At 44.9% G+C, this 25610-nt stretch overlaps 1 protein-coding gene across 2 annotated transcripts in view; it reads left to right on the forward strand.

Annotated features, from left to right (window-relative positions):
• The window catches only part of BAZ1B (bromodomain adjacent to zinc finger domain 1B), a 129696-nt gene that overhangs the window by 58648 nt on the left and 45438 nt on the right, over window positions 1-25610 (forward strand). For both annotated transcript variants that reach the window (XM_075013622.1, XM_075013623.1), the window contains exons 8-10: window positions 4610-4748; window positions 5786-5922; window positions 17062-17173. In XM_075013622.1, coding sequence (XP_074869723.1) covers window positions 4610-4748; window positions 5786-5922; window positions 17062-17173 — 388 coding nt within the window. The remainder of the gene's footprint in view (window positions 1-4609; window positions 4749-5785; window positions 5923-17061; window positions 17174-25610) is intronic.

Below are 25610 nucleotides of genomic sequence, written 5' to 3' on the forward strand. Positions count from 1 at the left end.
CCTGTTTCTGCTGATTTTTATCACCAAAATCAGTAAAACAAAACACAGGGAGTATCTTCTGTCACTCCAGTGTTTCTAGAGGTTTTCAGTTTTAGGGTCTTAGGTCAACAGCTGGTAATCCTCAGAAGATGTGGCTCAGATGCCTTGATGACTGGTTCAAATCCTACTTTGTGAGGCAGCTGTCAGCCAGGACCTCTTTTTATTCTATGTGGCTTCAAAAAGGAAAAGAGGTCTGTTTGTTTTATGCATGTTGAATTTAAAGGAAAAGCTGACTTCCAGTGTGACTTTGTTTTTTGTAAGAACAAGTTTCTTTACTTGGTGTATTCCTCAGTTTTTTTTGTTTGTTTTTTTTTTTGTATTAATGTTTTCCCCCTTAAAATTTCATGTTCATTGTTAGCCCTTCATCCAAAGACCGGCTTATTAAAGCAGTGTATGTGTGTGATTTGAACATGCAACAGTATCTTGGATAACTGTATTTCAAATGAAAATACTCAGTTTAAAAGGAGGAGGAATGTGTCACAGGAATGGAAGTCGAGCGATCCATGTTCTGTCCTTAGAATCTTAGGCAAATGGTTTGTCTTTATCAGTCCATTAAAATGGAGATAATATATTCCCTATTTCAGAACTATGTTAAGCATTACTCTTAATCTTTTATAAAGTGTTTGGATGGAGTGAAGGATGCCATAAATGTTACCTACAAATGAGTGTGCTGTTTTGCCTTCTAATTTAAATGGCTCAGTTAGGTACTGGAGGTAACATTTTGCAGCAGGGAAATTCAGTAATATATGACTTACGTTACTGTGTTGTGGCTGAAAGGAGTTACCAATAGGACAAACAGTAACAGGGAGGTAGGTGTGTTAATTTGTATTCTAACAAATCAAAACAACAACAATCATGTATCACTTTAAAGACTAACAGGGCAAAGTCCTCACATCAAAATCTTTAAAACTAAGTTTGTGTGCTTTGAGGAAAGCTTCAGAAATTCCAGACCTCCAAAGTGCAGAAACTGCTCTTCCCAGCACATGGGACTTCCTCTGTCCTTCTTGATCAGTCAGACTTAGGAATTGACAGGATTGAAAGAACTCCCCAGGCATGTAGTGCCACTAGTCAGACCTTGCTATGGAGAATGAGTTGGGTGTCTGCTAGAATGCTTTCTGGGCAGTACTCCAATGAAAACTCTAATACCTACTACTGTTCTTGGAGACAGCACCTCAGTATGGGCTCCATCTTTTTATTAACATCTGACTGAGCACCTAATAAATATGTAGACTTTTCTGGTTTCATCTGATTGTGAGAAGGGAAGAACTTCATTTCCCCCCCACCCCCAATCCTGCCCTATACCACACAGAGCCCGCTGGCTGCAACAGTGAGGCCGTGCCCACCCTGTGGTAATGTGGCAGTTCCCATCTGGTTTTGGGAAGAAGGGACTTTAGAAATTGGGGGTCATTTTGAAAGGCCCCTGGCTACAGGGGTGGCATGTGCTTTGAAACTGGCAGTTTCAAAGCATGCGCAGCCACAGTTATGCTAACGAGACACTGCATATTTGTGGCAGCGCCTCCTTAGCATATTCCAAAGTGCCACACTACCATAGCCCTTCCGAAAGGAGGGGCTAGTGTGGCCATGGCCTGAGAGTCTTCCTTTTTAAAGATGCGTTTCTCATCCTTCCCAAACACCAAAAAATGAAATAAATGTCCCTAAAACCCTTATGGCTTTAGGTAGCAGCAGTGAAACTGACTAGAACTATTAGTTGAACTTAGTTGGGTGGGAAAACCTCTAAATAGGGACAGGTGTACTGGAGTTGTCTGCAGGCTCAAGGCATAATGCATCCATTATACGTTTGGGTGCCATATGGAGGTTTTCTTTGCGACCTTAACATCTGGAAGTGGAATTTTTGGGATCATAAATTCAGCAGAAATTAATGGCATAGGTTCTGTTGCTAGCTATTACAAATTTCTCACTTGTCAACGTCGAATGGAGTTTTCAAACCTCTGTAGTTCTCAAAGCAAATCGTTGCTCATAATCTGATATATTAGCCATTAGGATTCCAAAAGCAATGTTTTAGGAGTAATATACTGACTCTGCAAAACTTGTAGTAAAGGTTATTCAAATAACAGGTGAGTTCTTGAGGCCATGCTGGTTAATGGGTTGGAGTGGGGAAGAGGATATGCTATTAAGAAATTAGCAAGTGTCACACCTGACAGCCTTTCTAGACTAGATGTATGTCTCCCCAGTGAAGGTGTGCATATTAGAAACTGGAAACCTGATGATATGCAGTTGTGGTTGGAACTCTACAGTCTGGATTTCCCTCTTCTGGCAACATCCCTGGTCTGGCATCCTGTAGGAGCTCTGAGGCTGGAGCACTCAGCAACTCCTCCCCAACCCTCCCAAAATTTTTGGGGCACTGCATGTAGCTCATCTGCAGGGTTCATGTTCAGGGAGGAAGGGAGAGAAGCGGGCAGTGTGTGGCACTCACAGGAAGAGGCAGACAGGTGGTTTTGGATTCCCACAGCTGGGAGTCGAGAGTGGTGGTACAGTCTAGAGGCTGGCAGCTCTTCCTCTGTGCACCCCTCACTCCTTATCCCTGCTCCATCAATACTGATTCCTCTGCTGCCACTGGAGTGGAGCCCTGCCACCAGTAGCAGCAGAGGGGCCAGCATTGATCTCTCCTGGTCTGGCAAATTCCCTGGTTTGGGACTAGTGGGTCCAGAGGGTTCCAGACCAAAGCCAATAAATAACTTAAGGTTTTAATGACTGTCTGTCTTTTAAAGGCCTTCTTACTGTGCATGCACTGTTGTAGTTCTCAGCTAGCCATTGGCTATTCAGTATACTTATCTGTATCAGGAATGTAGGTTATAAATGTTTTAAGTCCTACTCTCTCTTGCCTATAAAGGGGCTATAGTGAAGTGCCGGAGGCGGTGCAAACAATAAGTTTGCAGAGAATGAGACTTCAGTCCTAGGTTTCGAGAGAAGACATGGAGAACCAGAACTGTAGCCCACATAGAGCAGTGCGTGGAGCACTTCCAAGTGTTAGCAATACGTGAAGAAAGTGCCTCCTGTATGCTTGGAGTGGGGCTATTGCCCTATATTACTCTATTGCCTATTACGATCAGAGTTTGGCAGGTTGGGTACAATGTCTTGTTAGTTTAATTTTCTCTGGGAGCTCTAGTGTTTACCTTCTGAATCTACTTAATTAGATGTTTGGCCATTGATTGTAATAAACTTTGCATTTGGGGTAGATGTCAGCTGGACTTCAGACAGATTAATTTTTGTTCCCTTTTTCTCAATGCAGCTCTTACATAGTAAGGGTTGGGTGGGGAGGGGATTTTTAGAGGCATGGAAAAATGCTGGAGACCTCTATGATGTGCCTTGAGCCCATAAAGAAAAGGTTAAAGCCTCAGACCTCAGTTCTTTGCCTTCTTGGAAGAAACTTGTTACTTTTCCTGATCACGCTATGAATGTCTAAGTAAATTTCATTTACATGGCAATGGACGATGTGATTGAAACGAGGGTGGGCATACGCGTGCTAGCTTTATTATAGTTAGCATGGCTTAAAAAGCTGTGAAGACACAGCAGCATTGAACCTAGTGTGACCAGTCAGTAGGGACATGTACTTCTGGTTCTTGACAAGCCTGTGCAGCAACACAGGCTTCATAGGCTGTATCTTCACTGCTCTTTTTGGCTGCACTAGCTCGGTTAAAGCAAGCATAGGCATCTCTGCCTGGGCTGCGGTTGCTCTTCCAAATGCAATGTGGACATTCACCTTAAGGAATCCTACCACCTTTCATTATGATTTTTTTGTGAACATCCCTGGGGATATAGGATCTACCAGGATGCCAAGGTTTTTTTGTTTTTTTTTTTTTCTGACGGGTAACCTAAACTTACAATTTTTGAACTCTTCTGCTGACAGTATATTAAGGACATATGAGTTACTAGAGCATGTACTTGTCCTTCCTGAAGTCAGAGCAGAACACCTGAACTTGGACACCTATATGGCTAAGTGGGATGTGCCTTCCAGTGTATAACTGTCCATTTGGTAGGAAGGTTTTGGAAAGGGTCTCTTATGGTGAGCACTGAGTTGAAGCAGGTGGCTGAATGAAGTGAAGGTGTATAAGTCCATGCTGAGAAACAGAAGAGAAAATAAAATACCATTTAATATTAAAGTCCTTCTCTTTACCTCAGGCCAGCTCACCCTCTTGCTCATGCTTTGTTCTGCATTCTTGGGGTGTCTCTCAAACTGAAATTAGCAGCATTTGAGCATGAGATTTGGGGTTCTTCAGTGGTTGGAGTCTTGCATAGTTTTGTATTGGCAGAAATTAAAAGGGCTTTTCTACATTCTGGGTAGTTGGAGGTTGTAGTGGCAGTTGCATGATACCTTATGCTCACTAGCTTATCTGCAATAACTCACTATGTGGTCACTTCCACGATGCACTGAGTGCCTTTGTATTTATTAGCCTAACTTACTTTGGAAATGCATTAACAGAAATTGCCAGTGAATTAATCCTCTTTCTTTACCTAACTAAATGACTAAATGGAGAATAGTCTGTTGCAGTATATGGTGAATCTAATTACAGTAGTTTTTTTTTTTTAATTAATTTGGTAATCTGTGCAGTAAAACTGGAGAGAGAAGCAGAAGAGGAGAGAATCCGGAAGCATAAAGCTGCAGCCGAAAAGGCTTTTCAAGATGGGATTGCCAAAGCTAAGCTGGTGATGCGTAGAACTCCAATAGGAACTGACCGTAACCACAACAGGTAGAAGAACTAACCTTCAAAACGTGCCTGTGCTGTCAGTATCCCTTGTACTGCTAAAAGATCCTGTTCAGTGATTGCCTCCTTTCTGTTGAAGTAGAATGTGCCATGGTTTTGTGTACCAGTATGCAGTGAATTATTGTGCATCAAGAACTTCAGAAGCAGCCTGCTTCTAAGCTAAAATAGAGAGGAGATTGTCTCCAAACTGCTTTAGTCCGGGGGATCTGCATCTGTACAAGCATGTGTGGCACTCAGTCTTACCTAGTAGTTCTCAATCTGTTCAGGCTAAAAACCTGTTCTGAATCAGAAACTTTTATGATGACCCTTTCTCCTATATTTACAAAAATCAGTAATAAAAAAGTCAGTAATAACCCCCTGTAATTGATTTGTGCTTTGAAAAGGAGTACTTCACCTGGAAAAGTAAGTTTGTGCAGTGATTGGGGGAGCAAGAGTTTTCTTTGCTTTAGATGGTAATACAACTTTAATTCCTCATCTTCTAAATGGCTTTGTGGCCTGACCCAGAAGTTGAGAAACAGTTGAGTAATATTGTCAAAATGCTGGCTATCATCTGTAAGATAGTTACTGTTATTACTGTTCTCTCATCCCTGCTTGGTGTGTGGTGTAGATCCCTTTAAAAAGAATTGTAGAATAGTCTCTTATTGTGTGTGCTACACTTCTAAAAATGAAATAAAATATGGAGATACACATCTCCTAGAACTGGAAGGGACCTTGAGAGGTCATAGAGTCCAGTCCTGTGCCCTGTTGGCAGGACCAAGCACCAGACCTGACATGATTTTTTTTTTAAATTTATTTGCCCCAGGCCCCTAAATGGCCTCTTCAAGGACTGGACTCACAACCCTGGGTTTAGTAATCCAATGCTCAAACTACTGAGCCACCCCTCCCCACTTCTGGTGCAGATATAATCCATACATATATTTAAATATCCTGTATTTGCTCTTCTCGTGTGTATGTATGAGTGTTTTTTTCTTTGCACCCCTTGTTCTCCTGTGGTTCCTGCAGTAATTCTTTGCTCTTTACAGGTATTGGCTGTTCTCTGATGAGGTTCCTGGCTTGTTCATTGAAAAGGGCTGGGTACATGACAGTATAGACTACAGATTCATCCCTTGTCGCCAAAAGAAGGAGGAGGTTGATGATGATAATGACTACTATCCAGGGGGTAAGATTACCAATTTCTCTTATGTATTGTCTTTGTTACTAGCTTAAGGGTTTAGGAATGGATTGGCAAATGGATGGTGCTGTCCTTCAAGAGTGTAATGTGGCTCTTACTGTAAGTATGTCTCCATCTTGTGTATGAGATTGGAGTCTCTTGAATAGCAATGTCAAAAACTGTGCTTTACATTGTATTCCTGATTCTGCCATCTGAGGAGGAGCCATGATCCATCTTCAGTTTGCATCTTTTGTGGCAGTTGAATGGCATGTGTCCAACTCAGTAATTCTTGGCTTTGGTTAAATTTTCTCAAATTCTGTGTAAAACCTTCAGCACATACAGAACTGATAGCAGGGACAAATTGACTATTTCACACCAGGTCGTGTCAGGAATAAACCAATAGTTATGCAGCAATTCCATCTGATCAGATTTGTTCAAATAAGTGTACCCTATCTAAAACTGCAGTTTATTACATTAAAACGCACACAGACCTAAGCAACAGGCTTAGTACATTCCAGATATGTATGTAACATCTGGAACAATATTGGATAATTGATAGTAATATCTCAGTAGCCAGTTGTTCACCCACTGGGGGAAAAAGGTGTCAGGAAAAATCTCTCTCAAGATGGCTTCATAGGACTGCTCCAAAGGGCACTCTATGAGCTAATCTCTTACAGGTAACTTCTACAAATTACAAAACAAATGCAGTCCTGTAGCACTTCAAAGACTAACGTAATAATTTATGAGGTGACAAGCTTTTGCAGGGCAGACCCACTTCTTCAGATCTGGAAGCAAGACCATCCGAGTCCTTTTGATTCTTGACTGCATTCTTCAACCAAAAGATACTTGCCTATCACTGTCTTCACTCCGAATCCACCTTTCAGCCATTACAGCCTTCCATCCACATGAAGAAGGCTTCTCAGTATATACTGATCTATTCATAAAGAGGTTCTTCAAGGACTTACAGAACATTATGCCCCCTCGTAAACAGCTGTCTCCATCTTGGGACTTGGAACTTTTTTCTTCATGCTTTGAAGTGACCACCATTTGAGTCGATGGCCACATGCTCACTAGCTATGTTAACAATGTTTCTAGTGGCTATAACATTGAAAAGCAGCCACAACTCTGTCCAGACTCAGCAAGAGAGTGTGGAATAACATCAAGTTGTACACCCACACCAAAATGCAAGTCTACAGAGCCTGAATCCTCAGCACCCTCCTTTACAGCAGCGAGTCTTGGACCCTGTACGCCCGCCAGGAAAAGAGGCTGAATGTCTTCCACTTGCGCTGCCTCAGACGCATCCTTGAAATATCGTGGAAGGACAGAGTGTCCAACACCGCTCTCCTTGAGCAAGCTGGAATCCCAACCATGCACACCCTTCTCAGGCAGCATCGGCTCCGCTGGCTTGGCCACGTCCACAAGATGAATGATGGAAGGATCCCAAAAGACATCCTGTGTGGCGTGCTAGTCTCTGGCAAAAGACCTCCCAGACGCCCCCAGTTACACTACAAAGATGTTTGCAAGAGGGACCTCAGGAAGGTAAACATTGAGCCGGACAGCTGGGAGGAGAGCTAGCAGACGATCGCAGCAGATGGAGGCAGGAACTACACAAGGGCCTTCAGAAGGGCGAGATGAGGATCAGACAACTAGCAGAGAAGCGAGCCCACAGAAAGCACAGTAAGGACCTGTCAGACACCCATTACACATGCAACAGATGCAGCAAGGACTGTCACTCTCGTGTGGGCCTTCACAGTCGCAGTCGACGCTGCGGATAATGATCCCAAATGGAACTACGAAGGGCGCGATCCATAGTCTATGTAGACTGAAAGATGCCTACTACTACTACTAGTGGCTATAACATCAGTTCGAAGAGTAAGCAAGATAGCTGCTTTGACTGCCTCATCTCCGTACACAGTTTTCCACAGAGTGTTCTTATGACCCCACCCCTCTTTTCTTCTGAAAGTATGTTCCCAGTTTCACAACAATGAACCTATAGTCCTCCCTACCTTTTACCCTAAACATCATGGCTCTGAGACAGAAGCCAAATTGCATGCACTAGATGTCAGAAGGGCAATATCCTTGTATGTAGACAGGACACAGTCATTATGAAAATCTCAGGCTATTCTTATCCATTGCCAAAAAGTCAGAGGGATTACCTCTTTCATCCCATTGTATATCTAGACTTGTATCTGCATGCAGAGTGCAATGCTATGTCCAATAAATCTTTCAACTTCAAGAGCACATCCTAGGAGATCAGGAGAGACATTGACAGCCTTTCTAAAGGGAGTGCTATTACAGGGCTTATGTTGTGCAGCTCTAACCACACGTTCATGATGCTGTATGCAATATAGTCTCATGCAGACAGACATATGGCAGTAGCTAAAATAGTACTGTCGTCCGTATCAAACCCACCATCCAGTTGGGGGGTACAGCTCTACAGGCACCTACTGTGGAGCACCTAAGGGGACAGCACTCGAAGAAGAAAGAGAAGTTACTCACTTTGTGCAGTAACAATGGCTCTTCGAGATGTGTGTCTTCATAGGGGCTCCGTGTCCCGCCCTCCTCCCCTCTTCTTGGTGCAGTGTACTTTGAGCATCATTGGAGTAACTGAGAAGAATGGGGCTGTGCGCCATCGCCCATGGTGCAAATGGCACATGCTGAGGTCAAGCATGTGTAGCCCCACTGAGTGTTGCTAAGAAAATTTCCATGCTGTGGTGCTGGGTGAGCCCAACACCTACTGTGGAGCAGCCAGTCAATGACTAAGACTTCTCAACAGGTTCAAGAAATCCTCCTACAGAGGAGGAAGCCATCTATTAAGAAAACAGTCGGAAACAGTTGCCTGTAAGGGCAATCCAGTATAATCTGAACCCATGTGAGGCTCTGGTACCAAAGAACCTCCGTTACATGTCCCTCTTGAAACAAAGGGAATTGGCATTTTGTTCTGTCCAAGTCCACCTTCTAGCAATATTGTCATGTGGCACTACAATACCTCGCCCTCTTTGTGTCTCTAATATCCTGAGACTGATGTTGCTACAGCAGCACTACAGATACATTCCAGTCAGTGGTCCCTGTAAGCTGAGTGTTTAGGCAGCAACCCAAGAGAGATTCAGGAGCCACTTAGCTGAGTAGCAGAGTACCCACAGCTGACAACAGGTTTCTGTGGTAATGCACATAACCAAATTTATTCTGCCCATTGATGGAAAAAATTAATGGGAACACTGACTCCATTGAAGTCACTACTTACCCACCTGTGTGTCATCTCAGTATTGTCCTGAAATTTACTGAGCCTCCATGTGTGTCACTATCAGACTTAGACACATCACCTTCCCGTTAAGGTGGATACCTGTTGCCATCCTTTCAACATGGGTCAGTGAGTTCTATGACCTGCTTTACAGATCCTGTCACAAGGACAAGGTGGTTAGATAATCTGAAGTTCCACCTTAAGGTGGTTTGAACTTATTAATGTACTAGTCGTCTTCCCACATCCACTCACAGTGTGTGGAGAGAAGATGCTATATGTTTTGGATAGTATCCAAAGCTTGATATTACTTTAGCAGAACCAAACCTTTATCTGGTCTCCCCATCTTTGTGGCTATAAGAATACGTTAAAGCTCAACTGTTTCATCACAGAGTACGTAAGTGAATCATACCGTGTGCGTGTATCCTGTATTCAGATATCCGGTGTGTCTCTTCCCTCCAAATGTCCATGAGAGCTCTTGCTGCATCTTCAGTCTGCTTATAAATATGCTGGTCTCCTAAGATTTGCAAGAGTAACAACTGTAAAACTCCTGGACTACTTACATGTTTCATTCTTGACTTGGCCAATTGGTCTGATGCCAAGGTTGCGAGGGCGGTACTAAAATCTTCATTTGACTAATTCCTACCATCTAGAGCATTCTGTTTGCCAGATGCCTACAGCTGGATCCACATTGAGGTATACTCAAAGAATGGTTGTACTACAGTATCTGAAAGAACCACTTAATGTGGATGCCGCAATTTGATCTTCAATCTTTCTTTTGAGAGACCTCAGCAGGCTGGGCTTTGAATTGCTGGGAAACTGAAGGAGAGTCACGGTCACCCTTGCCTCATACAGGAGCATGAGGTAGCACAGGAAGGGCATATGCCATGCATGTGCACCTGCAGTGAGATCCACTCTAACCACAAGATATTTCTCAGAACTACATAGACTGTGCAATAAGTATCCATGCTATATAAAAGCACTGTAACAGAAAAGAAGTAAGATAAAGATGGGCTGCAGCTGCGAGACTTCTAAATGAAACCAGAAACAAGGGCTTTTGGGCCCTATAGCTATAGAGGAACTTTTTCCTGTGACTGCCCTAAGTGCCCAGAGCTTCCACTGCCAAGTTAGGGGTTGGGGTGTGAGGGGGGCTCTACAAATTGCACCTGAACTGTGAAAGATCTGCATGTGGCTCAGTAGCTGCAGTTCGCCCACTCCTGGCCTATATCCCTTTTGGGCTTCTTTTAATAACTTGTGTGCAAGTATCTGGGACTCCCAGAAATGACCACAGCTGAACTGACCATAAATGGCAGCTTCAGGGGGTCTAGTTTCCTGATACAAAGCTGAAGCGATTGCTGCCCTTTCCCTTCACGCTAATCAGACATGGTGTTATCTATAGCAGGGAGTCAGTAAAGGGGGATGGGAGGGTGACATTGAAAGGAAGGTGCTTCCATTTCACTGGGAATTCGGTGTCCTCTGCCAGCTTCAGCTGAATTTCAGTTATTCTGCACTTTCCTTTTGATGGACTTGAAGGTGCTGGATTTGATATAGGACAGTATTTCCCAAACTGTGTTCCGCAGAACACTGGTGTTCTCCTTTGAGTGGTCCCTGCAGGTGCTCCACTCAGTTTTCAGAGCAGTGCTCCCAGCTCCGCCTGCGCACTCATTGCCTCGTGCTGCTGCCAGTCTGTTGGAGTGTGTGTGTGGCACAGCCCTCATCTGGCCCTACTGGGATCCCTGGGTACCTCTCAGAACACACCAACAGTAGCAACAATGTCAACATGTTGCTCAGACTTTTTTGAGGCACACTTCAGACACATCCTTGGATATGTCTGAAGATCAAACTGAGCCACACCAATTCCTGAGTGATGACTGCTATGATTCATTACACACTCGATTGCAGCTCTCCTCTCTGAGCACACGCTGATGCCACCCCCTCTTTATAGGTGATGACCTCAGATGATTCCAGTGTCTTTTTAAAAGGGTGGCTGAGATGCTAGAGACGATACCCAACGTAAACTCACCAGCATACTGCATGCCATGCTGTCACTAAAACTGGTGTTCCCCTTGTGGATCCAGCTAAACACTTGTGGCAAACGCCAGCCCCCATTTTGCCACTGGGCAGCTTACCTCTCAGGGTGCAGAGTTCCTCTTTATACAGACTATTAATTCCTTCATTGCTGCTGCTGTCAACCAGAGGGATAAACAGGTTTTAACTAACTCTTCTCCTGATAAGGAGTGGAAGCAACTTGATAGCGTGGGTAGAAAGGCCTTCTCCTGTGCTTTCCTGTAGCTATGTATATCAAATTATACAGTGTTGCTAGTGAAACATCTGCATTGGATATCTGAACAAATATTGAACCTCTATTGAATACATTCCAGATAAAAAAGGGGGGAGTGCAATTTACAACTAGTATTAATGAGGGCTCGTTCATAGTGAGGACAGCCCTACAAGCCTCCTTTGAGTCTGCTGACACTGCCACGTGTTCCCTAGCAGTGGAAGTGGTTTTGAGGAGAGCCTCCTGGCTCCAAGTTTCTGGTTTCCCAAAGGTGGATCAGATGAGAGTAGAAGAGCTCGCCTTCAAAGGTCCTAAAATCTTTGAGTCCACAGACACTTTTTTGCACTCCCTGAAGAACTCCATAGCCATCCTTCGCAAGCTGGGCATTCAGGTCCCTGTGCAAAACAGAAACAAAAATGAAAAAGACAATACTTATACAGTAAAGCAGCCGTTTTGCTTCCAGTGTGTCACTCATTAATTTCTTTGTTTTTTCTGTGCATCCCCCTTATACCATACATATGGTGATGTTAGCTAATGCAGCTGCTGCTGTTCCAGCTGCAAGCTTTGCAACCTCTAAACAATCGAAGAATGTAAACATAGATGCTGACATGGAATCCCGCTTACCCAACAGAGGGTCATCCCACAACTCCAAGCCTGTTCTCCCTGTGCGGGCTCCAGGCAGGACCTTGCCAGGGCCGCTATCACCTAATGTGCCCCAGTGGTCACAAGACTTTGCTTCAGTGCCCAAACAGCTGGGCAAGCCTCAGACTAATGTGGCTCAGAAACCTACACTGGCACATCACTGGCACAAACACCATGCTCTGCTACTGGCAAATTAGCAAGTCTAACAAAACCCCACATTGACCCTGTCAGCATGTGCATCTAGCCTGCCGCATGGCAAGGTAAAGGGTTTGTGACGCAATATCACAATTGGCTGGCAACTTCTGATATTCAGGGTGTGTATTTCTATACACTCATCCCTCGCTATACGAACACAATTGGTTCCCAACTTTCTGCTTGTAGGCAAAAACTCGTTAGAGGGACATTAAATTACCATTAAAATACATGTAAAAGTCTCTGGTTGGTTCCAAGTGCTCAGAGTGGCAGCAGGTGGCTCTGCTTTTGAAAGGTAAGTGAACCTGGGGTTGGAAGCGGGTTAAAGGCTGAGGGCAGTTTGGGGCCATGAACAGGAAGGTGGGTTAAAACCTGCAGGAGGCTTAGGTGGAGGAGGTGGTGGCTTGTTCCTCTCAGCTACAGCAGAGGCACCTGCGGCAGGGGGTGGCAGGCTGGGGGTTTTGGAACAGGATGGGGTGGGTGTTGGGAGCAGGCTGGCAGGCTTTGCGCAGGGAGCTGTGGGTTGGGGGAGTGTTGGAACTGTGTGGAAGGGGGTGCGTGGGGAGTTGCCACAGGAGGAGTGTTGGGAGTGGGCCGGGCGGGGCTGCAGATCTCCTGTCCCCCTTACCCCCCTGCCAGGGACCCTGCAGCTGGGTCCCCTCCGGCTACAGGTCTCCCTGCCCTTGGCCAGCTCAGCTCCGGCTGCAGGGATCCCACAGTCGGAGCAGAGCCAGCTGCGGGTCTCCCCATGCCCCGGCCAGGGACCCCTTGGCCAAAGTGGAATCAGCCGCGGAGCTGCGAATGTCCCAGCCAGGGACCCGGGGACTGGTTCATATAAGCAGGGGAAGTTCTCGCATAGTGAACAATGGTAAGTATGCGTCCTTTGTTTTAGCGATTACTCATAAGTAAAGTACCCATTAAAGGATGAATGTGTGTATTGCTATTCAGCACTCACACAGGAAATACATCAGATTTGTAGTGGGTGGACAACAGTTCCAGCACATACTTCCCTTTGGCCTCTTCACTGCACCAAGGGTATTCTCCCAGGTACTGGCAGTAGTAGCAGCTCATCTGCGGAAGCAGGAAGTATGCATGTCCTCATATCAGGGCATCTGCTAAGAGACTCCCAGCAAAACACACACAAACATCAGTTTGTAAATGAGTAAAGTAAAGATACACTCACCAGGCTACCCTTTCAGCCCAAGGGATGGCAAGCGGTGGGTCTGGAGCTGCATGTGGCTCTTTAGGGAGCCACTTGTGGCTCTAAGAGCTGCTGCTGCTGACTCCTCTTGCAGCTCTGGAGGCTGCTACCACTTAAACAAAAAATTCAAATTCAGTTGCTTGCTGTTGAAGCAACTGAATTTTTAGATTTTTTTTGTTTAAGCAGCTGCAGGCTTCAGAGCTGCAAAAGGAGTCCACTGTGGCAGGAGCCCAGAAGAGAGAGCTGGCTGGGCGGAGAGCTGCCCTACCTGGGTGGAAGTCTAAGTCCTCAACAGAGCTGGTGGGAGGATGGCTAAGCCTGCCCCTGCCAGAGCTACACATCCTCACTGAGGAGAAAGAGGAGATGGCCGCAGTTGCTGCAGAACTGCATGTGCTGAGGCAAGTTAAGCCTGCGGGCAGGATTTGGGGGGGTTGGGGCTCAGGGGTTAAGTCTAGGGGCAGGGTGAGGGAAGGTTGGGACTCAGAGGGGTTAAGCGTGGGGATGGAGGGTGGGTTTGCGGGATGGGGTGTAAAGCCTGGGGTTAGGGGTAACTTCACTTTCTAACTGGTACATATCATTGTGTGTGCGCTGTTCTTAAAACAGGTGATAAAAAGCATGGTTCGATATTTATAAAGGGTTGTCTTGTATTTGTGTGCATTGCAGCACTTGAAGGATTGATTTTTTTTGTAACTGAATTTGAAAAAAGGCTCTTCCCACTGTTTCAATTGCAGACCCCTGTCCTAGCCAGTATGCCACTACAATACCTATCTATGAACTTGGCTTTCATAGTGGCCGTAACATCAGCAACAAGGGTAGCAGAAATTGCAGCCCTGAAGGCAGACGTTCCTTTCACCAGACACAAAGTAATAGTAAGGCCCCGTCCAAAGTTTCTTCCAAAAGTTTAACTGAGTGTCATATAAATGAACCCATAAATTACCCAATAAATGACCTTATTTCCCTAGACCACCTGCCTCTTCCAAGGAGGCTGTATCAGTCATCCTTGATGCAAGGCAGGCAGTTGTGCTCTGCCTCGAGAGAACTAGAGCAACGAGAATATTGGAGAGACTCTGGCATGGTCAGGACCTGGTGCAGGATCAGCTGTTTCAGCACAATACTTATCCAAGTGGATTGCAGATTCCATATGCACTGCATATCGGCTCAGAGGCAAACAGCCACCACAGGCTATTAGGGCTCCCCCCACCTGGGCGATGACCGTCACGACGCCCTTCCTGAATAAAGTGCCCTTAGTTGACATCTATATGGTGGTCACATGGTCATCGCACCATATGTTTGCACAGCATTATGCTTTGGCAGATGCAGTCGTGCCTCCATCCACATAAGACTCAAATACTCTCCTCCACCAAATGGGTACTGCTACAGGATCACCTGAGTGGAGCACCCGCAGGGGCCACTTGAAGGAGAAGTTACTCACCTTGTGCAGCAGTGATCATTCTCTGAGATGTGTTCCTGTGGGTGCTCCACTATCATCTCCCGTCCTCCCCTCTGCTTGGAGTCTACAGGCGCTTCATGTAGAAGAGGAACAGATGAGGACTCGTGCACTCCAACAGAACTCAGCAGCTCAAGACACTGAGTGTGCCGGGGAGTGGGGTGGGGTACTGCTCTGAAAAGCTCTCCAATCTGCAGCACTGGGCTGCACCGAGACCTGAGTGGAGCACCCACAGGGACACATCTCGGAGAACCATTGTTACTGCACAAGGTGAGTAATTTCTTCCTTTGCACCATGTGAATAGAGTTTGTACTTAATTTTTAATTTTTATATTAAAGTGTGGGGTGGTTAACTGTTCTATCAGAAGGATTTGAAGCAGGAAGCTGCTTAGAGCAGCAGCTGGCTGCTCTGAGCCTGAGGCTGTCTGAGGGCCGTATCCAGCAGCTTGGTGGGCTAGATCTTGCCCATTCCAGTGTAGATGCTTGAGCCCAGGCTTTCCAGATGTGCGTCTGCTGACTTTGAGCCTCTCTAAGTCTAAGCTTACACTGCTGTGTAGATGCCCTTTGGGAACATGAGGTATTTAAAGGCATAACTCCTTTTCTGGCATGCATCTAAGTAGGAACAGTGTGAATGTTGAGACCTATTGTGAATTCACAGGGATTGGAAGAGGGCATTCCCTGAGATACTTGTGGTTGTGAAAGGAAGGGAATGACATTCATGGCATGGCTTATACACTTCACATATAAAACCTAAAAGCAGGGATTGATTGTGTTACTGATGGAATTGGTGACAATATTTTCATAGCACATATACATTTACTTGAAATGGTTAGAGAGTTGGGCATAACAATTCACTGGATTTTTACTTATTTCAGAGTGATTGTACACCAGTGTTCAGTTGGAAAGAAAAGACAGATTTGTACATGATGAGGGTGAAATGTGTTTGTACTTGAAAGCACTAGATGGTCAATATATAATGAGAAAAAGAGTATTTTGTAAAATTTTAATTTGATATTATTTCTGATATTCCTTTCTTGTATTGTCTTAATGCTGTAGTATGGGGGTGAGCAAACTTTTTATATAAGGCCTCACTTTTCATATAAGGCCTCACTTTTCATCCCTGCAATTACTCAATCTGAGAAAGGACCACAGGAGGGGATGAGGGGTGCTTGGGAAGGGGCACTAGGGGCTCCAGGTGTGCCCCCAAAGGGGAAGGGTGCTCAGAGAGAGGACTCCAGGGGGACATGCAGGGGACTTGAGGGATACTCCAAAGGGAGAGAGGCATGGGGGGGACCTAAGGGGGGAGGGGCACTCAGGAGGCAAGCTAGGGGGGCTCTGGGGGCTCACCTGCATCACCCCTCTCAGCCTTGTAGGTATTGCCCTTGCTTCACTACTGGCCACGGGACTTGGTGCCACTGCAAAGCAGGGAGGTGGCAATCCCGGGCTGTGCCATGTTGATGGGTGGCAGCAGCACCATTCCGCCACACACCCCCTGCCCCCAGGTAGCAGCACTTACTCAGCACTGGCATCTCAGGGGGAGGGAGTGGGGGTTCCCAAGCGCCATCAGGCTGTGGGGACCAGACTGGTTGCCTTACCAAGCTGGGAGCCCACTGACTGGTCCTATCACCTGAGGCAGGGCCTCTAGCAACACCTCTGTGCATTCTGATTGGTTCAGTGGTCACTGCAGTGGGTGGGGCTCCATTTCCATTGGTCACTGCACTCCCTTGGTAACAGTGGCAGAGGAGACAATAGGTGGAGTGGGGGGGAGGCGGTAGACGCTGGTGGAGCCAGCATAGGCCACAAGGGAGGCAGCAGACGCCACGGTGGGAAGACTGATCATGCTGAATCCCCCTTGCCCTTGGGGAGGGCACGCAATTTTGTATCTATGTAAATACTAGAATAGTAACTGACTGAGGCATATTTACTGTTTGTTTGATTGCTTTTCTTTATGAAATGCAAATTATAAGCTTCCCTGGCCAAATACGTGAAGAGATTTACTGAGCAATTTTGCCTCCTTTGCTGTCTTACAACCCCAGAAGTAGTCTGATTATAATTCTTGTAACTAGTCAGTACTACAGTTTTGCAAAGTAAAGGTTGGCAGATGTGACTATGAATGAGATTGCATTTTAATTTTATGTGACTCTTTTACAGATAAGCGAAAGAACATGGCTGCAGGTGGCAGAGTGAACACCCATCAAAAATCCATGCATGTTACGGATGTTCCAATAGAGACCACTGTACCCAAACAGGGACAGAACTTATGGTAATTTGCTTTCTCATGGCTGCAGTTCTTTACTTATAACCAGACAATTGGGATTCAGTAAAATTTGGTGGGATATTTATTGTGGTGCCTGAAATGAGATATCAAACCTTGTAAGAGACATGGGGTGCTCATCCACTTTGGTGTTTTTATAAAGACCAGTACTGAGCGTAAAAGAGAGGTGCAGATAATTTTTCCAGTGGATGAAATTGAGTGTGGAAAGCAAAACAGACATGTTTAAGGAGAACAAAAAAGCAGTCATGTAGCACTTTAAAGACTAACAGAATAATTTATTAGGTGATGAGATTTCGTGGGACAGACCCACTTCTTCAGATCATAGCCATACCAGAACAGACTCAATATATAAAACACAGAGGTTCAAAAATTGTCAAGGTAAACAAATCAGAAAAATTGTTATCAAGGTTGTCAAATTAGAAGAGCACAGGGAGGCAGGAAGGGGCATGGGATGGGGAAGTTGAGTTAGATAAAACATCAAAGTATGCTGTCCCACATGTTAATGTATCATATTTGAATATGAATGTTTGTTCTGAGCATTCCCTCTTTGGTTGTTGTTACAGTCCCTTTTCAGAAAAACACAAACTTTCAGGTCTTTAACAGAATGGCCCAGTCCATTAAAATGCTATCTGATGGGTTTGGTTTTTTTTAATATCTGTTCTATGTCCATTCATTTTTTGTCGAAGAGAGTTTGCAGTCTGCCCTACATACATAGTATGTGGGTATTGTTGGCACATGATGGCATATATGATGTTAGTTGAAGAACAGGAGAATGTGCCTGTAATTTGGTAATTAACATGGTTAGGTCCAGTGATAGTATCTCCAGAATAGATATGTGGACAAGGTTGGCAATGGGGCTTGTTGCAAGGAAAAGTTCAGGATTAGTATTATTGTGGTAGAGCCTGTGGTTGCTAGTGAAACTCCTCTTCAGGTTGGGAGATTGTCTATAGGAAGGAACAGGTCTGTCACCTAGGGCCTTCTGGAGTGTGGCATCAGGATTTAGGATAGGTTGTAGGTCTTTAATGATGCGTTGCAGTGGCTTGAGTTGGGGGCTGTAGGTAATCACAAGTGTTGGTCTGCTACTGGCTTTTTTGGGCCTATCTTGAAGTAGTTGGTTTCTCAGTATTCATCTGGCCCCGTTGATTTGTTTTTTTTTTTTTTGTACTTCTCCGGTGGGTAATTCAGGTTTATGAGTGTTTGGTAGAAATCTTGTAGTTTTTGTTCTGTCAGTAGGGTCAGAGCAGATGTGATTGTATCTCAGGGCTTGACCGTAAATGATGGATTCTGTCTTGTGAGCAGGGTGGAAGCTAGAAGCATGTAGGTAAGTGTAGCAATCGGTGGGTTTCTGGTAGAGAGTGGTAGTGATCAGGCCATCAGTGATTTGTACTGTAGTGTCCAAGAAATGTATCTCTCGTGTGGAGTGGTCAAGGCAGAAGTTGTTGCTGGGGTGCAGATTGTTAGTCTCTGTGGAATTCTTCTAGAATCTCTTTACCATGGGTCCAAATGATAAAGATGTCATTGATGTGTCATAAGTAAAGGAGGAGTAATAGGGAATGAGAGATGAGGAATCGTTGTTCCAAATCAGCCATAAATATATTATCATATTGTGGGGCCATGTGGGTGCCCATAGCAGTGCCACTAATCTGGAGGTATAAATTGTCCCTAAATCAGAAATAATTGTGAGTGAGAACAAAGTTAGAGGTCAGACACCAGATTAGCTGTGGTAATTTCACGGATGATATTCCGAATTGTTTTTTGTCCATCTTCATGTGGAATATTAGTGTAGAGAGCATGTACATCCATGGTGGCAAGGATGGCATTGTCAGGAAGTTTTCCTATGTTTTGTAATTTCCTCAGGAAGTCAGTGGTATCTCAGAGATAGATGGGAGTGTTGGTTGTGTAGGGTTTGAGGAGGGACTCTACATAATTGTATAGTCTGGTAGTAAGGGTGCCAATACCCGAAATGATAGGTCATCCAGGATTTCCAGGTTTGTGGATTTTGGGACCTGAATAGAATAATCCAGTTTGGGGCTCAGATGGTGCATCTGAGTGAATAAGATCCCAAGTAGAAGCAGGTAGTTCCTTAAGTAGATGGTGTAGTTTCTTCTGGAATTCCAAAGTGGGATCAGAGGAGACAGGTCTCTGAAATACGGTGTTGGAGAGTTGTTTGGCTGCCTCCTGTTCATAGTCTGACTTATTCATGATGACAACAGCACCCCATTTGTCAGCCGCCTTGACTATAATGCACTATTAATTTTTGCGACTCTGGACAGCATAGCCTTCATCATAGTTGAGATTAGTAACAGAGAGAGCCATGCTAGTCTATATACTATCAAAACAAAAAGGCAGTCCAGTAGCACTTTAAAGACTAACAAAATAATATATTAGGTGATGAGTTTTCGAAAGCTCATGAGTCCACAAAAGCTCATTACCTAATAAATTATTTTGTTAGTCTTTAAAGTGCTACTGGACTGCCTTTTTGTTTTCATAGTTGAGATTGTGTCTCATTTGGACTATGTCTACACTAAACGCATCTGTCCACAGGGACATCTCAACAGAACCTCTGCCAACAGATTGCATCTACACACAGCTTGCTCTGTCGACGGAGAACTGCCAGACTGCACTGTCCTCTGGTGCCAGAAAGCAGAATGGCAGCTCTGAGAAGAGAGCTGCTGAGCAACTGGAGGCCCTTGGTCGACAGAAGTGTCTACACTGCACTTTTGTCGACAGTACTCTGTCCAGAGATTGTTATGCCTCCAATTTTTGAGGGCTAATACTCTCGAGGCAAATGCAGAGTTCAGCTGAGACTTTGTCGACAGAATGCTTTGAGTGTGTAGACGCGCCCTGAGTTACGCATCTGATGAAGCGGGTCTTTGCCCACGAAAGCTTATGGTCCAAAATATCTGTTAGTCTGTAAGGTGCCACAGGACTACTTCTTGTTCTTGAAGATACAGACTAACACGGCTATCTCTCTGATCCCTGAGTTATATCGACAGAAGGCCCTTTCTGTCAACAGAACTCTGTAGTGTAGACCCAGCCTTGGTGTTTGCGTATAATGTCAGTCTGTGCACAGTTGCGGAAGAATTGAATGTAGAAATTCAGACTTTCGCTATGGTCATTGGGGGAGTCCACATAGTTGTTCTTCTTTTGGTGTTGGGGGTGGGAATCAAGTGAGTCAGACTGATGTTCATAGGTGTGTTGGAAGAATTTCTTTAGATGGAGTCAGTGAAAGAAGGTTTCAAGGTCACCCCAGACTTTTATTACATTCATGGAGGAAGTGGGACGGAAAGAAAGACCCCAAGATGAGACCCTTTTGCTGGGCTGAGTTTGTAGCTGGAAAGTTTACAATATTGTTCGTCAAGCTATTCATATTTAGGGAGGTGATCGTTCCATTGTATTTCATGCACGCTGCTTGTATTGTGGTTCTGTAGTGAAGTTACACACAATAGGAGTATCCAGTAATTGTTTTTTGAACAAATGCTTTTTATTTTTCTCAGTGTGTGGTGGTCCCTTCTGTAATAACCATCTGGTTCCTTTTTCAGTTTCCTGTTCAATTTCTCAATTAATATGATAGTCTCTCAAGCCTATACTTTGGAATTGTAACATATGGTGGTAGTAGTTGTAGGTAATAGAGACAGCTGAGCAAAGAGGTAAGACTTCAACTTGTAAGAATGTCAGGTTTGGCCAATATAGTGATTCTTAAATCAGTAGATTTACCAAAAAAAACAGCCTGACTTAAAGAGATTTAAAAAATTCAGAAAAATGTTGATTCTGATTCTTTGTATAACAGCCAGAACACAGATTTATTCTGGTCCATTAAGAATGTTTGTCTACCCACAGTATTAATTCTGTTTTTAATAACATGTGCATGATGTTTTTTGAGTGGAGAGCATGCTTAATTACCATAGTCTGTGTGGATCCCACTTGTGGTGCACGTGACAGGAGAATTTTAGACTTACTGTGACCTTTGGGGGCAGTTCTGTGTCCTGTATTTCCGTGTGCTCATTAACCCTCAAAGTGAAGGCATGGAGAGCAGTGTAGCGGCCCGAACTACCTGTTGGTGCTTGTGTCAAGGATAGAACATTAATATCTCTGTACCTTTTAATTGAATCGCTTCATAAATGCCAATTAAATCAGTGTAGTTACTTAGTTTAGGGACACTAATGTGCTGTTAGAACCCCCTTTATTTTTAATATTTTCCTTCTTGTGGTGATTAGTGGTCCTCACCAAGATGGTATTCCACTAAGGCCAAGTCTGTACTAGACCTGAAAGTCAGACACGCAACTCTAGCTGTGGGAATTGTGTGGCTAGAATCATCATATCAGAAATCAACTTACGTGACTGTCTCCACTAAGAATGGTTGATGGGAGAGTTTCTTCCATTGGCCTCCCTTACTCCTCGTGATAGTGAGGAGTACAGGGGTCAACTGCTGACCCCAGACAGGATCAATTTTTTTGCATGTCTTTACCAGAGTCCCTGAGCTGAACAACTCCCAGATCATCTTTTCAATCACTAACAGACTTTAGGGGCTGTCCAGAGATCTCCAGCAAAGCATCCTTATATCTCTTGTGAGATGTTACTTTGAGCTGTAGCAGCTTCTTGGTCTTATCCCTTTAGCTTTGCATCCTGGTCTTGCTGGCCACTCTAGGTCCCTGTTCTGTAGGAGATGCTGTTCCTCTTGTTTCAACAAATTACCTAAGTCCACCGCACCAGTTTGGTTCATAACTAGACCACGCTGTGGATTAGACTTCACAATGGTAATGAGAGGCTATGAGGAAGGAAGCAAAGGCTTAGGAGGAAGACTGGGAAGGAATTCTGTGAGTCTGTGAAATGACACCAAGATCCACAAAAAGCTTCTCTCAACCATTTTACTCCCTTTCCCACATGAAGAGGCGATGATATCTATTCTAACACCACCATGTAGAAGAGCCTGCTGTTGTCAGGAGCTGCCGTGCAAGCTAACAGACAACTTGGATGTTCAGTTACTTGCATACACTTTCTGTATTTTCACCTCCAACAGATAGGCAAAGCTTGTAAATGGAGCCCGAGAGCCTTTAAAAGATCTGTGACAAATTCCAGTTTTTATACCTCCAACATTGAAAGGAGTACAGAAAAGATAAATCACCTCTGACTTATTCTTCCCAACATTTGTAGAACAGAGGAAATCCAAACAGAGAGGGTTACCTTACTCCAGGCCTAAGGAAAAGAATTCTACAAAAAAAAAAACATCTTAGGCAGAATGGCCTACTTCTCTGTATAGTTAATTGTTGAGCCCTGTTTGTGGTCTGTGATTCCCTGACTACAAATCACACCCTTCATTGACAAGCTCCTGCAAGAAGCAAACACTGACTTGAGAGGCATCATTTGGAAAGGACGGTTAGTAGCCAGAGTTTCTCCTCAAGCAGATCTGGATATCTGTGATACAGCTTTCAGTTGCAGTGAGAGGTAAAAATGTATTGTTGGAAAAAGTGGCAGTTAAATCCTAGTGAGGAAAATAGAAAGGCACATAAATTCTTTCAAATGAAGTGTAAAAATGTAATTAGGGAGGCCAAAAAGGAATTTGAAGAACAGCTAGCCGAAAACTCAAAGTAATGGCAAAAATGTTAAGGGCAGCTCATTGCTGCCAGCAAGTCAGCCTTTGACCCAAGTGAAGCCTCCCAGCGTGGCCCAGCCTGTAGAATCAGCACTGGGCAGCGCTGACAGCCTCTGGAGCTTAGAGACACTATTGATTCCAAGAAGCCCTGCCAGTGACACAGGACATTCTGACTATGTCTGAGCTGGTGGCACCAACGTGCCAGTATCGAGGTGAGGCAACTGAGCACCTGGCTTTTTCCAGAGTTCCTTTGTGGCACTGTTTTTTCTCTGTGGAGATTGGAACTCTGGCACTCTTCCATGTGGGGCCTTCAAGTCTTGGAAACAGGCATTACAAATTCCTCTTTGGCCTCCTAATGGAGGAAGAAGACAAGACTTGGTGTTGTGTTCATTTGTGCAGTGATGCAGATCTTCTGAGTCACATGCCCCTTGGCATGAGAACTGCCAGGAGCAGTCAGCATCTTTGAGGCCTTGGCATAATTCCCAGCACCGTTCCCCAGATTACCAGTTTTCATTTTATTGGCACCAGTCCTTTTCTTGTTGCTCCTTGTGGTCTTGACATTTCTCGGACTTGCTGATCCCACTCCACATTCCAGCATTGAAAATGTGATGAGAGGGTAGCTTGTTGGGCGACTCATGCAGATCTGCAGACCTGGCAGCATTATCCTGAGAGAAGGGTTCTGGAGGACTAGGAGCAGGTACCACTCTGAGAGGTGCAGTTGAGAGTCCTCTTGTTCCTGGTTGCCGGGCACTGTGCCTATCCAGGGTATCTGTAAAGCCATGATGTAAATGTGTGAACTGTTCACCATGGCACCCCCGGTGCACCTCTTGGCCATCTTGCAGCAAGCTAAAGAGCCTGCTGGATTCAGCAGGTCCTTACTGTAATCTGTGAGACTGTGAACTCCTACCTGCCTCTGAATATTGCTTGGATTCATGTAATGTGGAATGAACGTGAGCAAAGAAAAGACAGTTACCTTTTCATAACTTGCATTCAAGATGTGTTGCTCATATCCATTCCACAGCCCACCCCCTTTTCCCAATGTCAGTTTCTGGCAAGAAGGAAATGAGGGAGTCATGTGCATTGCCCCTTAGATCATACCATGGTGGTGTCGCTCCAGGGGTTGCCAGAGCTACTTCCCTGTGTATGCTCCTAGGGTAAAAACTTGCGGCATTGTTGCATGTGGTAAGCATGGGCAACATATAAAGAACACCGGTTACAAAAAGGTAACTCATCTTTCCGCAGGTATGGTAGCGACAAAAGGGCAGTCAGGAAAAGTGTGGGATCTTTATTGAAAGGGGGAGATAACCTAGCAGCAGGTGGTGTGGAAAAAGCTGAGGTGCTCTGTTTTCATAAACAAGGGCAGCTCCAGCTGCACTGGGCAGGCAGTATGGGGAGGAAATGAATAGCCCTCAAGAGTGAAAGAACGGTTTAAGGACTGTTTAAAAACATTAGATCTATATAAGTCCACGGTGCTGGCTCTTATGTATCTGAGTGTGCTGAAACGGTTGATATGACTGTAGAGCCATTGGCCATTATCTTTTGAAAATTTCTGGTGCTTGGTGGAGGTCCCAGATGATTGGAAAAAGGCAAATGTAGAGTCCATCTTTAAAAAGGGAGACTCCAGGGAACTACAGACAAGCCAGCCTTATCTTAGTCCCTGGAAAAATCATGGAGCAGGTGCCCAAGGAATCCAATTTGAAACACTTGAGAGGAGAGCGATGTGATCAGGAAAAGCCGACTCAGATTCACCAAGGGCGAGTCATGCCTGACCAACCTGATTTCCTTCTATGTGAGAGAACTGTCTCTGTGCATATGGAAAAAAGCAGTGGCTACGTGACACTTTGACTTTAGCTAAATTTTTGATAGTCTCCTACAGTATTCTTGCCAGCAAGTTTAAAGTTGTCCGACTTGCATGAATGGACTGTAAGGTGGATAGAAAGCTGGCTAGATCATCGGGCTTAACACCTGTTGGCAGCCACTATCAAGAGGAGTACCCCAGGGATTGCTCCTGGAGCCAGTTTTTTTCATCAGTAATCTGGATGATGGGCTGGATTGCATCCTCAGCAAGTTCGCAGATGACACTATACTGGGTGGAGAGAGAGATGCTGCAGAAAAGGGATATAGTCCAGAGTGACCTAGACAAATTGGAGGATTGGGCCAAAAGAAATCTGAGGTTCAGCAGGAAAGTGCAGTCCTGTACTTAAGACAGGAGAATTCCATGCACTGCTACAGACTGGGCACTGCGATTCTAAGTGGCAATTCTGCAAATACTTACGCACACCTTCATGCACTGTCACTTTTACAACGGATGCTTCTATTGCAGGTTCTGTGTGGTTCATCTAAACCACCTAAAGATTCTTGGCACGTACGTAGTCCCAGAAAGCATCTTTGCTGCTTGTCAGTGTGCTGAACTTCCGAGAAGTCCAACTAGCTTGCAGAACCTTTCTTCTCTCTTCCAAAAGAAGACTCAGTACTGATCCTGAGGGACTCCTCCGAAATGCACCTTGCTTCTTGGCCTTGTGGCTAAGGGGTGAAAATCTAGTATCAACAGAGAGTTACCTGCTCACTTCCTTCCCACCGCCCCTTCCTCCTCTCTGTGCCCACTTAGGAAATAATGAAGCTGTTGTTCTTTTCCATCTTTATTTTCTCAAATCATTGTCAGAGGTGTAGTTGGGGCCCTTCCTGTTCGGAAGGGGAATCATTAGATAGTCAGAGAAGAGGTATGTGCTCAGACTCAGAATGCTTACGTTACCTAGAGTAACTGTAATTCAAGTGGTGTCCCCATGGGTGCTCCAATCTGGGAGTTGGTGCATCCTCACACCAGCACTTGGA

The sequence above is a fragment of the Carettochelys insculpta genome, chromosome 19, assembly GCF_033958435.1.
Source record: "Carettochelys insculpta isolate YL-2023 chromosome 19, ASM3395843v1, whole genome shotgun sequence".
Lineage (NCBI taxonomy): Eukaryota > Metazoa > Chordata > Testudines > Carettochelyidae > Carettochelys > Carettochelys insculpta.